Source organism: Phalacrocorax carbo, chromosome 3, assembly GCF_963921805.1.
Source record: "Phalacrocorax carbo chromosome 3, bPhaCar2.1, whole genome shotgun sequence".
NCBI classification, from domain to species: Eukaryota; Metazoa; Chordata; class Aves; order Suliformes; family Phalacrocoracidae; genus Phalacrocorax; species Phalacrocorax carbo.
Window position 1 is genome coordinate 92,897,941 of NC_087515.1, and position 13,690 is coordinate 92,911,630.

At 38.9% G+C, this 13,690-nt stretch overlaps 1 protein-coding gene across 4 annotated transcripts in view; it reads left to right on the forward strand.

Moving 5' to 3' along the window:
• The window catches only part of PHIP (pleckstrin homology domain interacting protein), a 122,216-nt gene that overhangs the window by 84,293 nt on the left and 24,233 nt on the right, over nt 1–13,690 (forward strand). For all 4 annotated transcript variants that reach the window (XM_064447764.1, XM_064447763.1, XM_064447765.1 and 1 more), the window contains 6 exons: nt 68–144; nt 885–1,116; nt 4,203–4,322; nt 7,840–7,947; nt 8,345–8,469; nt 8,674–8,756. In XM_064447764.1, coding sequence (XP_064303834.1) covers nt 68–144; nt 885–1,116; nt 4,203–4,322; nt 7,840–7,947; nt 8,345–8,469; nt 8,674–8,756 — 745 coding nt within the window. The remainder of the gene's footprint in view (nt 1–67; nt 145–884; nt 1,117–4,202; nt 4,323–7,839; nt 7,948–8,344; nt 8,470–8,673; nt 8,757–13,690) is intronic.

The following is a 13,690-nucleotide window of genomic DNA, read 5'->3' on the forward strand; positions in this document are numbered from 1 at the left end:
ACTTTTCTGAGTTCCAAAGATAACGCTTGCTTTCTCCCTGCCCACCACCCCCGCCCCACCTTGTTAGGAAGGAGAAGTAGTTGTTGCCAGTGGTGGAACATCAGAAGATGATGAAAGAGCATGGCACAGTGATGGCAGTTCTAGGTAAGTGACAGTATACTTACAGAGAAAAGTCTTGCTGATAAATTGTACATAATCTTCTGTAAACAGTTAATTAGTAATAACTAAAACTTGTGCACATTTTGAAGAAAAGATGAAAAAGAACTTAAAACTTCCAGGATTTCATTTTCAGCTATATTACTAACTAAAATTTAGGGAAGGTTTCATCCTTGTTTGCCAGAAGCATAATTGTTTCCAATGGCTTTTGAAGGAGGGTTACTCTTCACAAGCACACGCACACTTCAGGCATGTGGTAGCAGTTTCCTGTTACTGTTAGTCTGAGCTGTGTGACTGCCTCTGCTGACTCTTTGTTTGAAATTAGGGAGCAAAGATTGAGGAAGCTTAGCTTCAACCCATCCTTTGTTTCTTCTTTAGCAGATTTTTTTTGTTAACTTTTGTTCAAAACTATTCAAAACCAGAAGTCCTGAGAACAATATCCCAACTTGAACATGTGTCATCTTGAATTGACCAAATGAACAGTGGATTTATTTCTAGTGATAGTAGAAGTTAAGCTTCTTACAAGTCTGATCTCAAGGCTATAATTAATTAAATTGTAGGTAGAATATAGGGGTTTAGACACTGGTTTTAACTGCAAAAATATTGTAATTACCTAAACCGTTAATTATAATCTCCTGTTGCGTAGTACCCTGTAATCCAGGGCACTCTGAATTGCTTTTTAACTTTCAGTTTATAATTTCTTTTTTTCTTTGGCATATCATACATAGTGACTACTCTAGTGATTATTCTGACTGGACAGCAGATGCAGGAATCAACCTGCAACCACCAAAGAAAATTCCTAAAATTAAATCAAAGAAAGCAGGGAGTAGTTCAGAGGATGAAGAAGGACCTGAAAAACAAAAGAAGCAAATCAAAAAGGAAAGGAAAAAAGGTATTGAGGAGAAAGATGGACCATCAACATCACCAAAGAAGAGAAAACCCAAAGAGAGGAAACAAAAGGTTAGATGGTCTTTGTAAATTACAGGATGCTCACTCCTACTGTCTGATGCATTTCACTTAAGGAACACTTTTAATGACCTTAACACCGTCTTTTGTCAGACCAGAAACTTCCCTTCTGTGGATGTATTCCTGTATAACATGTGCCTGTATTTTTTAAGCTGTACTGACTGTCTCCCTGCTTAATTGCAATTTCTTTTAGGCCTGCACAATCATGTCATTTTTTTCTATCAATTCCACAACGTACGCTATTTGTATTATGCTTGCCAGTATGCTTCCGTGAAGGGGAATTTCACTTGACCAGGGTTTTGTTGTCTCTTTGTGCTTTGTTTGCTTTCTAATATAACCATGTCATTCAAGTTTAGGTCAGTACATGGAGATTTTTGGTGACTTCTTGTTATTTTCAGTGTGTTGAATTTTTGGGGGGAGTTGTTTTATTTTTAATTGTTTGATCAGAAAACTCAGGTTCTTTGCTCTTTCTTTACAGAGACCAGAACTGATCTATCTGGTAGATACTAATTGTTTTCATAAACTCATAGCTTATATTTTTGCAATACCCAAGGAAACCAACTGTATCATCTAAGTAACTAAATAACTGTATGTTGTTTATAAGATTGAGTCCTCAGCATTCCTTAAGATCATTATTTCAGCATTTTGGCCCTCATTAGAAGGTAGGCTGACAAAACAGCTATTTTAATATGCAGGTTGTCATAATGTCAGCTTTACTGTGAATCTTTGGTAAGACATGCTGGATGTTTGGTGGTAGTGTTTACTCTTTGATTAGGCTACTTTTTGTTCGCGGTACGCAGTTGTTGGTTGTAGTGTCAATACTAATATTACCTTAGTATTTACACAGTCTGAAAACAGAAGAAGGTATAAGATCAGGAAAACAAATGGTGGGTTGTGGTTTGTTTTTTTTTTTTTACTTAATGGTTGAAAGCTCTAGTTTAGCTTTTTATTATAAATATAAGACAGTCTAATATTTCCACTTAGATAAAAGCTGAACTGACTGTTTCGGGAATCTTGCACCCATTTTGGTCCCAGTTACCAAGATGCAGGTCTTTGATTCCAAAGATATCAGACTTAGAGATCTTGGATTTTTAAAGATGACATGTTCCATTCTTGAATCACAAGAAAATATTAGACTGGAAGGAATATCAGAAAATTGTCCCTCTTCCATCTGACCCTAGGTAGGATTAATTATACCTGTCATTCCTGACAGCTGTTTGTTTTGAAGTTTCTTGTGGTGGAGATTCTGCCTCCTTACTGGGCAGAGAGCTCACAGTCCCTACTCGTAGAAAGTTCTTCCGGCTTCCTGAACCCAAATCAAAATTACGGCTTTCCACCGACCAGAGAAGTTTTGACCATCTTTGTAGCCACGCACAGAATCTTAGGAATTAAAAAAGGAGTAGAGAAAGAATGTCCTCCTTCTCTGTTAATGGACTGTTGAGATCTTGAAAAGTGCTTACATTTCTATGCCCCTCCACCAAAAAAATCTATTTAAAAAAATTATACAGCAGTGAAGAAGGGCAAGAAAGGAGTACCTGGGAGGATCAAAGGGGCAGGCACAAAGGCTGAATCTTGGAAGGGAGAGTTTGGATGAGGTATGAGAAAAAAGCTTTTATAAAACTAGGAATGGTTTAGAAATTAATAAATGTGGAATGATTTCCTTATTTTGTTACAGTGAGATATGACACAGACATGAAGCTCAAAAAAGAAACTTTTTCCCCTTTCAACCTCCACCCCCCAAAAGCAAACAAAAATCCCAAACCACCCAAGCATGTAATCAGGTTGTGGAACTAATTACTGAAGGATTTAGTAGAATTTCAAAAATGATTAGACACATTCACTGGGACTGTTCTCTTCCTGATGATTAACTGTGGTGGCTTCAGTTCAGACTTAGCTTCCAGAGTGTCTTAAACTGATTATTAATGTGTGAAGCTATAACAAGGGAAGATTTTCTGTTTAAAGGCTATTCCTTATTACCTTCCCATAATTCACCAATGAGCTAGACTGACTTTGCTCTGACACAGTGCATCAGTTTTTCACAAGACCTGTTCAAAACTGAAAATCCACAAGGTGCGTTTATGTCAGTGATTTATTGCAATGGAGAGGTTCTGTTTTGATTTTCTATGTTTGCTTTTAAACTGTGTGTATGCTTTTTCCTGTGGTACACACCACCGCTCCAGCAGTGCACGCAAAGCAGTTCCCATCCTGGTGAAACCACATTTGAATTTGTGCAATGGAGTTACACTTGGTGTATCCTGTTTGCAGTCCAGGGATGCAGGGGCTTCCATCTGTGGCTGTATGGAGTGGATTTCTGTACAACCATGCCAAGGTTGCTTCCTGTGCATGCACAAGATAGTGTTAATAACTTCAAAGCAGCCTTGCTTGGATGGTTTTACAAAAACCTGCTTTATCTGGCCTATTAGGTATAGACATGCAGTGTCCGCCTAGGACCAGCAACTGCAGTGAACTTCGTTACTTTACAAATCAATGGTGTAGACATACAACCTGAAAATGCAGTTCCACAGCACATTGTAGTAAATATGCCGGAAGGTAATGTGGACATGCCCAATCAGGGTCATTTCCACATGCTTTACCTCTGTTTACATTTGTTAATCTCTTCATCCTCATTTTGAGGGGTTTCTTAATTGGAGGCAGCTATATAGTTGTAGTGTCTTGTGGGCCAAGGCAACTATGTGAATTTGGTTAAAGAGAATGGCATGTTACAGTTTTATCTTCTTGGGCATGAGGCATAGTTACTGGAGTGTTAATAAATTCAGGCTTTATTAGAAAAGCCTCCCCAATAGCACCCCAACCAAAAACAAAAACAACAACAACAACAAAAAAAACCACCCACCCACCCCCAACCTAAAAACTCACTTAATTTTTCACATTGTTATTGGTTTTGGTCTTTGTGTTACTGTAAGCAGTTAAGTAAGATTTATCTTCACACTGGCAATTTCCCTTTTACATTAAATATACTTAAGAAATGGCAGTTAATTATAATAAAACACTTCCCAAAATACAAGACTTTCCCAAATGTTAGTTTATTCACATTAATCTTTCGTGTGCATTTTCTTCAGAGGCTGGCTGTAGGAGTTCTGACAGAAAATGGTTTGACACTGGAAGAATGGCTGCCTTCAGCATGGATTACAGACACTGTTCCTCGTCGGTGCCCATTTGTGCCACAGATGGGGGATGAGGTACTGTTGCTTTCTTCTCCTCTGTGTTCTTGCTTTGTTCAGCTTGGTTTTGCCTTTTTTAATTTTCTTCTGTGCATTTCGTTCCAGAGATTTTGATACCTATTATTATTAGAATATTTTGGGTTTTCTTCAAAATATTCTTTGATCTGGCTAAAATTTGCTTTCACTTCCTTTAGTCTTTCCCATGCTTAAAAAAATATTTTGCACAGTGTTGCTTTGACTTTTTTTTTATTCCATGCTGTTGCAGGAACATTCCTGCTTGTACTGTGTTTGGTGTGTTATATGACACATGTATACAGGCTGTGTGAGATGCTTTATCTAGTCAAACTAGTCCTTAGTTATAGAGCATATTGTATGCTGAAGAATGGATACAAAATAAGAATCTAAGTTGTTTGGAAAACTTTGCTTTGGTACTTGAAGTAAAAACCAGGAATTAAACCTTGGGGCTGAGGGTGGGTTTTTGTGTTGTTTCTTTTTTAAAATTTGTTTATTCTGAAGAAAATCTCTGATAGTGTTGTTTTCACTTGTGTTTCTGATGTCAGAAAATTTCTGCTGGTCTTTTACAGCAGAAGACCACAAGAGAAGTTTTATATAAATGTATTTTATACCAACTAGACTGTAAACACATTGTAAACATGGCCCAGATGTCTCAAAATACAGTAGCAAAAGGACAACCAACAATTTTCTACTTTGCAATACGTAGCATGTGAACATTACAGTGAATTGTGTGAATAAGTAGTATCTGATAGAAGGCAGTCTGAAAACCAGAGCCTGTGCGTGTTTCCTGAAAACCCCTCAGGTTAAACTAAGAGGAAATACCTGGCTTGTGCTGTAATGTATAGTCTGTTGGCTCTTCTGAGAGCGGTGTGTTTCTGAGGTACTAAACAGAGTTCTCGTGTAGTTCACACCTTCAGAATGCAGTTGGAGAAATACTTGAGGTGGTGGCAAAGTTGATTGGTTTTGGTCTTGAGTTAGAGCTGTTCGTAGGTGCCACCTTAGAAACTGAATCAGGAGCAGAGGTTGCATGTCCAAAGCAGTTTTATTTTTACTGGATCACTTCACTGATGCAGTTCACAGCACAGCTATTCAAAAATTGAATCGGCATTGCTAGTGAGTGAGGGAAGGAGCACTTAAAGTCAAGAGTTTCAACTGGAGAAAATTCTTATGTATATATACCCTCCAGCAGGCATGTTTTGGAGATTGTGCCGTTCAAAAGATCAAGTCCAAATAAATATATTTGGTGCCTGATACCATCTGGATACAGTAGAGCAGCCAAAGATTTATCTGTACCACATCACCCAGGAGACTTTTAACATCGTATCGGTTTAGTAAGATAAACTGGTGTGTTTGGTTTGGCACCTGCTGAACAGCTTGTGCAGTGTGTACTAGGAATATCTAAGTAGGCTGCATTCTTTTGCTGAAAAATGTTTTCTATTGGTGAACAGGAAATCTCCTGTCCTGTGCCTAGAAAGTAGGAGTAGTTGCACCAACAGAGCATGTTTGTAATCAGACTGCTCTGTCTAAAATTCCATCTCTGATACTTGCCCTCCCCAGATTTGTTTTAAGATGTGGGAAGAAGCTATTATCTAGAAAGTTACTTTTGAGATCCACAGAAATAAAATGTCGGTTTAATTAGAGAAATACGATGAGAAGAGGTCTCATGTGGCCTTTGAACGTGTGGGGGTGTGTGTGTTATGTTTTATAAGATTTGGGAGGAGAGATATTTCAAATTCATTCTCTCACAGCTGTACAAACAAGGAAAAACAGTAGTGCTATATTTAGTTATACTCAGTGCATAAGAATAGCACATACCGTCCCTTTTCCCTTTCTGAATACTGCCATTTACAGACCATTGTTATATGTCTTGAGGAACAGTGGAAACACTCCAGAGGCATGGGACTTCAATTCCCTGTCTGATTATTGAAATACAATGCATACTCATTGGACTATTCTTTACCGTGTTAATGACAGAACAGTTTTCTTGGTACTACAACTAACATACAGAAGTCAGGAATTTATCGAGAATAAAAACATAATTTCCTGGGAAAAGGCATAAATTCTTTTTTCCACAGATACCTCTCTAGTTTGTTCTTCTGACAGAAGATGCAATGCTTAGAGCCATTTACAAAATAAAAATGTTTCACTTCCATAAACAGTGGGTTGAATTTATGTAAAGGTTTAACAAACAGTAAGTGTAGGAAGAATTGTTTGTAGCCTGTGCCACTAAGTGGATACTTTTTATTGTTTTGACTCACTGGAAGGTATGGGAAACAATTGTCATACTGTTGAAAATGTAATTTAAATAGGCTTTATTTTAGATCTCTCTCAGTAGCCTCTGTTCTTTTCTTGCCAGTTGGATTCTGACACTGTAAAGACGACTCTCACCACTTGTTTTTAAACAAGAATTGAAAAAAATTGTGGTGCTGAGTCCTCCTCCATGTAAAAAAAAAAAAATAAAATTGCTATGTGGTATGAAGAAAGTTCAATAACTATTAATGTAGAAACTTGTCAGACACCTGTTTATAATGTTTTATGATACGCCAGTTTTGGAAAGTATGTGGAAATACACAGTGTGATTATATGTACAAATGTATTCTCAAACTTACTGAGGGCTTTTCACTCTGCTGTTTCTGTTGTGTTAGACCTTTACATTTAACCTGTTGTTCCCTCTTCCTACTTGGTGGAAATCACATGTTTATGGCGTGGGGTTCTTGCAGAGGATTTTTTTATTTGGAATGCATTGTACCTGGAGTACAGCTGTTTATCAGATACTTGTTCTAGTTAGTTTGAGGAATCTCTGTTTTGGAATTCAGAGACATTCCTTGAATATATGTTTAAGGTTTTCAGCTTACTACTTTGTTACCGTGGTGGTTTGTAACAAAAACATTCATCCACATGGTATCATATATAACAGGATCAAAGTAAAACTAATAGACTCTGGATGTCTGAACCATGGAAATTTATAGTGGAATGATTTGAAAATTCTAAATAAGCACCTGAAATGTCTATTTTCTGTTTGTTCACGTGTATGTTTCGTATGGAAGCGAACACCAAAATCTTATCAGAACAACAACAGCTTAATTTTTCTTCTAGAATTTATTTCTTGTTCGAAAAAGATGATTAGCCAGACAGTGAATTTGGTGGTACTTGATTGTCATCTTAGGGCTGTCCTACAGTGATGAATAACTTGAATTCATGTTACTGTCATTGAATTGTTCTGTAGTGTGATGACAAATAGATGTTTTCGTTAGTGATTTCTTTTTGGTCTTGTATGTGTAATGTAGGATATTCTGCTCGTAGGGAAAATGGTGTTCTCCCTACTCTTTCTGTAGATGTTTCTACAATACCTGCTTTAATTGTCCACTACTTAATTTTTTTAGAAACTGTGACTTTTGCAAGAAAACAGAGTGGAAGAAACTGAGTGATAATAGAACATACACACATTGTATGGCAGTGATATGCTAGCATTTCAGCTTCTCAGAGTCTTTGTTAGATAACTGTCACATTTCACTTTTAGGTTTACTATTTCCGGCAAGGTCATGAAGCATACGTTGTAATGGCTAAGAAGAACAAAATATATAGTATTAATCCCAAGAAACAACCATGGCATAAAATGGAATTACGGGTATGACTTTTTCATTTTTGTCTGGTATCTTATTATCAAAAAAAAGTATGGAAACTAACTGAAAAAAAAATATCTTGATACAGATGTTTCTAATCTTGTCCTCTTAATAAGGGGAAAAGGTTAACTTAAATAGTCAAATTAAATCAGACCTTGAACTGTACTTCTGTTTGCATCTGCTTGAGCAGATGAGATGGTTACACTTCATAGCAAAACATTTTTCGGACAAGTTACATTGTGAAATAATAGCTTGTGTTGAAAGACTAAATTTCAGATACTTGATTCTGACATGGTCTGGCAGAAATCTGGTCTTTTAAGTATACCCATATTTTCATGTTTCAGAAAATTATTACAGTCATCTTAACTTCAGTGGTGGTACATAACATTTTGTTTATTCCAGGAGCAAGAGCTGATGAAAATAGTTGGGATTAAGTATGAAGTGGGATTGCCTACTCTCTGCTGTCTTAAACTAGCTTTTCTTGATCCTGATACTGGTAAACTAACAGGAGGATCATTCACAATGAAGTAAGGAGAGCAATATTATATTCAAATTGGGGGCTTGCTTGTAGGGGGAAGGGGGAGTGAGGCTGAAAGTTGAGAGATACCATTAATGTCATGACTTGAGCATTTGCTTTTGAAGTGTTGAATTCAAAGCATTAATTTTTTATGTAAATACTTTGTGTTTTTGCTGTTTTATCGCTTAATAGTTGTGTGTTCTGTTGTAATTAGGTACCATGATATGCCAGATGTCATAGATTTCCTAGTTCTGAGGCAGCAGTTTGATGATGCAAAACATAGACGATGGAATATAGGTGAGTTGTGTGGGGGGGTTCTTTGGTGTGGTGTTTTTTTTGTTTGTTTGCTTTTCTAAGTGTCTACCTATTTTCATGATAACCTCTGAAGAAGTAGGTTATGGTAAATAAGTCCTAATACTATGCTGAAATCAGAGAATAAGCTCTGTCTGTATTTGGATATGGAGTCCTACTTTGTCCTTGACTGAGGCTACAGCAAGCAAACAAAATACTGAAGATGATCAGTAGAAGAAAGTGCAAAGAAAATATCAGTTGTGTGTTTGCAGAGAGGAATTAAGAAAACTTTTTAGAAATATGGTGTTTATTGGTAACTTATAATTTATTGTAGCCTAAATATTGCTTGTGTGTCTTTTTTTGAGTGAGGGCCCTCTTATAACTGCATTGCTACAATAATTTTTTTTTTCAATTTCTGGAATTTCTGCTGGAAATATGGAAATGTGGAAACATCTTCTCCAACTTTTGAATTTATGTTATCTAGATTGTACAAAGAAAGTGCCCTTCCCATCTCTCTATACTTGTTTGAATTCTGTTCTAAACCCCATATGGTTCAGCTTCATTGAAGTATACATAATTATCATTTCAGTGCTGTGTAATGTGGGGATGGTTTTGATTTGTATTACTTTGCCCGTGCTTAGTTATTTCAAAGCAATAGATACTGAATAATGTCCGTGGCAGGTATGTCCTCCAGTCAGATCTATTTCCTAGTCATCTTTTCCATATGATAACAAAGATCACCTTCCAACAATGAAATCTAACTAGGGAGAGATAAAGCTGCATTATGTCAAAATGATCCTCTGAGGTGTTGGTTTTCTTTGAGGAGGTCAGGAAATATATCTGTTCTTCATAAGAATAGCGTTATATTGTCCCTGAAACTTAAAAGATGAAGCAAATATTACTGATTGTTTGGAGTTCAGGATGAACTCTGTTCTTCCCCTAAGAGAGAAATTTGTGTGTGATGCCATGTTTACAGGATTATAGACATGGTTAAGTCCTTTCCCCTCTCTCAGTGTATTCTGTGGAGTGACATGGTCCCAAAAGTGGAAAAACTGATAGCCTTTTTTAAAAAAAAAAAAACAAACCACCAACAAACAACAGGTCTGAATGTTAAACATATTTTCTGTAAAGTAGCAGTAATTACTGTACCGCCTTATTTCCTGTAGGCCTTCAGTTCAGGAGCTGTAGCTAGCATACACAGCTGACATGGCACCATTTCTTGCCACTTTCAGACAAAGGATTAGAAGGGCCATAGAAAGGCCATAACCCAACTAGAACTTAATCAGACTACTGCTGTAAAAGACAGTAAAAAAACCCCAAACAAACAACTTCTATAAATACACTAGCAGCAAAAGGAGGGCTAAGGAGAATCTCCAGCCTTATTAGGTGTGGGAGGAAAGAGTGACAAAGGATGAAGAAAAGGCTGAGGCACTTAATGCCTTCTTTCCCTCACTCTTTAATAGTCAGATCAGTTGTTCTCCAGGTACCCAGGCCCCTGAGCTGGAAGACAGGGACAGGGAGGAGAATGAAGCCCCTGTAATGCAAGGGGAAATGGTTAGTGACCAGCTACACCACCTGGACACACAGAAAGTCTATGGGGCCAGATGGGATCCACCCAAGGGTACTGAGGGAGCTGGAGGAAGTGCTCACCACGCCGCTTTCCATCATTTGTGAGCAGCCCTGGCTAACTGGGGAGGTGCCAGTTGACTGGAGGTTATCAAATGTCATGCCCACGTACAGGAGGGGCTGGAAGGAGGATCGAGGGGCGTACAGGCCTGTCAGTCTGACCTTGGTGCTGGGCAAGGTTATGGAGCAGATCATCCTGAGCGCCATCACGTGGCAGGTACAGGAGAACCAAGGTGATCAGACCAAGTCAGCACGGGTTTATGAAAGGCAGGTCCTGCTTGACTAACGTGGTCTCCTTCTGTGACCAGGTGACCCGCTTAGTGGATGAGGGAAAGGCTGTGAATGTTGTCGACCTAGACTTCAGTTAAGTTGACTGGGTAGGTAGTCTAGCCTTTGAGACCGTTTCCCACAGCATTCTCCTGGAGAAACTGGCTGCTCCTGGCTTGGATGGGAGTACTGTTTGCTGGGTAAAAAGCTGGCTAGATGGCTGGGCCCAAAGAGCTGTGGTGAGTGGAGTTAAATCCAGTTGGCGGCCGGTCACGAGCAGTGTTCCCCAGGGCTCAGTTTTGGTGCCGGTTCTGTTTAATATTTTTATCAGTGATCTGGACGAGGGGATTGAGTGCACTCTCAGGAGGTTTGGAGATGACACCAAGGTGGGCGGGAGCGTTGACCTGCTTGAGGGTAGGAAGGCTCGGCAGGTGGATCTGGACAGGCTGGATCGACGGGCCGGGTCCTTCACTTGGGTCACAACAACCCCATGCAACACTAGAGGCTTGGGGAAGGAAGAGTGGCTGTAAAGTTGCCTGGCGAGAAGGACCTGGGGGTGCTGGTTGTCAGCTGGCTGAACATGAGCCAGCAGTGTGCCCAGGTGGCCAAGAAGGGCAACAGCATCCTGGCTTGTATCAGGAATAGCGTGGCCAGCAGGAGTAGGGAAGTGATCGTGCCCCTGTACTCGGCACTGGTGAGGCCGCACCTTGAATACTGTGTTCAGTTTTGGTCCCCTCACTACAAGAAGGGCACTGAGTTGCTGGAGTGTGTCCAGAGAAGGGCAGCAAAGCTGGTGAAGGGTCTGGAGAGCAGGTGTTCTGAGGAGAGGTTGAGGGAACTGGGGTTGTTTAGCCTGGAGAAGAGGAGGCTGAGGGGAGACCTTATCGCTCTCTACAACTACCTGAAAGGAGGTTGTAGTGAGGTAGATTTTGGTCTCTTTTCCCAGGTAACAAGTGACAGGACAAAAGGAAATGGCCTTCAGGATGTGCCAGGGGAGGTTTAGGTTGGATATTAGGAAAAATTTCTTCACCAAAAGGGTGGTCAGGCATTGGAACAGGCTGCCCAGGGAGGTGGTAGAGTCACCATCCCTGGAGGTATTTAAAATATGTTTGGTTGTGGTGCTTATTGACATGGTTTAGCAGTGAACTGGCCGCGCTAGGTTCACAGTCAGACTTGATGATCCTAAAGGTCTTTTCCAGCTTATATGATTCTGTGTATTATATAGGGGAATGGAGGATTTTAATGCAAGAACATGATGGTGAATCTGATCGGTTTTGTAGAAACAACTGATATGATGTACGTTTCTGCATACATGTTGCCTCCTTAGTTTGTATTAGCTGTTTTCATAGTGCTGTCCTCTTGTAAGTCCACTGTAGCTGGGTAACCTGAAGAAGTGGCAGAGCTGCATGTTAAAAGCTGCTCTTCTATTTTTTTCTTACCTGTCCTTTCTGCCAAGAAAGATGAATTGATCTCCTGTCCTTTGATGTACATCGTGATATCCTTGTTTAGGATGTATGCCATAGCAGTAAATGAATAAATTACATGATGCCATGTTAATAAGTTCCATATCATCTCATACTTCATGTTATATTGTCCAAAAAGACAGCAAGTCTTTGGTTATATAGGGAATTTGGTAAAGAACCTAGGCTTGTGATACAATGGGAAATATAAACCTCAATTTCTTCTTTAAAGATTGTTTCAGTTTAAAGATCCCTTAAGAGGCAAGATTGGTTAACATCTACTAATATGTCACCAAGCTTTGCTATTTCCTGATGGTTATGGTTCTTTGGTCATGTCCTCCTCTGCCACGCCATACACGTTTTCCCACAAGAACATGGCAGCAGTAGAAGAATGACTGCCGTACCTTGTATGTGAACAGCCTAGCCAGAAGTCATCTGTCAGCCATTGTTATAGAAAAATGGACTCTGAAATGTTACCCTTGCTGCTTTCAAGACTCTGAGCACAGATGGCATCATCGTCCTGGGCTGGCAACTGTATTACTAGGAAACTTGCAGTGTAGAAAGAATTGGAGCTACACAAAAAAAGTATTATGAAAGTGCCAGAACTTTTATCAAGCCTTCAATGTAAATAATGTGAGTTTCAGGCCAGTAGTGTCTAATATCGGTTTGTAAGTCTGACAAGCGTGTGTTAGAATTCATTCTTCAGTCGTCTTTTGGGTGGGAAAAATAGTGGTAAAACAGCCTCCTCCTTGGCATCTGTATGGAATGCTAAAGCAAAGATAGCAAAGACACAGCTGTTAAAACTGTTAAAACTCTTCCAGAGTACTACCCTGCTCTCTGCATTGACACTCTGGGTATTTTACTAGTGTATGCTTATGTACTTGGAGCAAATCATGCACTGTTTTGTTGCAGTGTGGAACACAATATAAAGATGTTCCTTGAAAATACATCATATTTTCTACCAGGATAATGAGAGATGCCTTAGAACTGTACACGGAACTGTTCCTGACTTGTTAGCCACGTGAATCTGAAATCCCCAAGATTTATCTGACATGCTGAAGTCTTCTGAACTTTCACTGTAGCTTTTCATTAGCAAACTGATTTTTTTTTCATGTCATGCAGTTGCTGGTTTGTCGTCTTAGGACTACTCTTGTTATTTTTTTCTTATTCCTTTATGATTTCTGGCATTTAGCCTACAGGTCAGGTTTTTTATAGCTGCTATTTTAGAGAGTCACTGGGTATTAAATTCTCTGACTCTAAGTCATTAAAACATTGATCTTTTAACCAATAACAATTCTTGGTGTGTTGTGCGGGGTTTTTGGTGGGGTTTTTTTTGTTTGTTTTTTTTTTTTTTTTAAGTGAGAATATTTGCTTATTTATGATATTTATATTTTGTAATATTAAATATATACTAATGTATGAATGCTTTCAGAAAGAACACACTTAGAAACTTAGAAAGTTTGAGAAGTGGCAGGTTCTTATTTCTACTCAGATTCTGTTTATTGCATATCTGTATCTTATTTACAAGATTAATACTTGGGCTAAAAGCTATTCCAGTAGGATTCCTGCAGCTTTAGCTGTACGTCT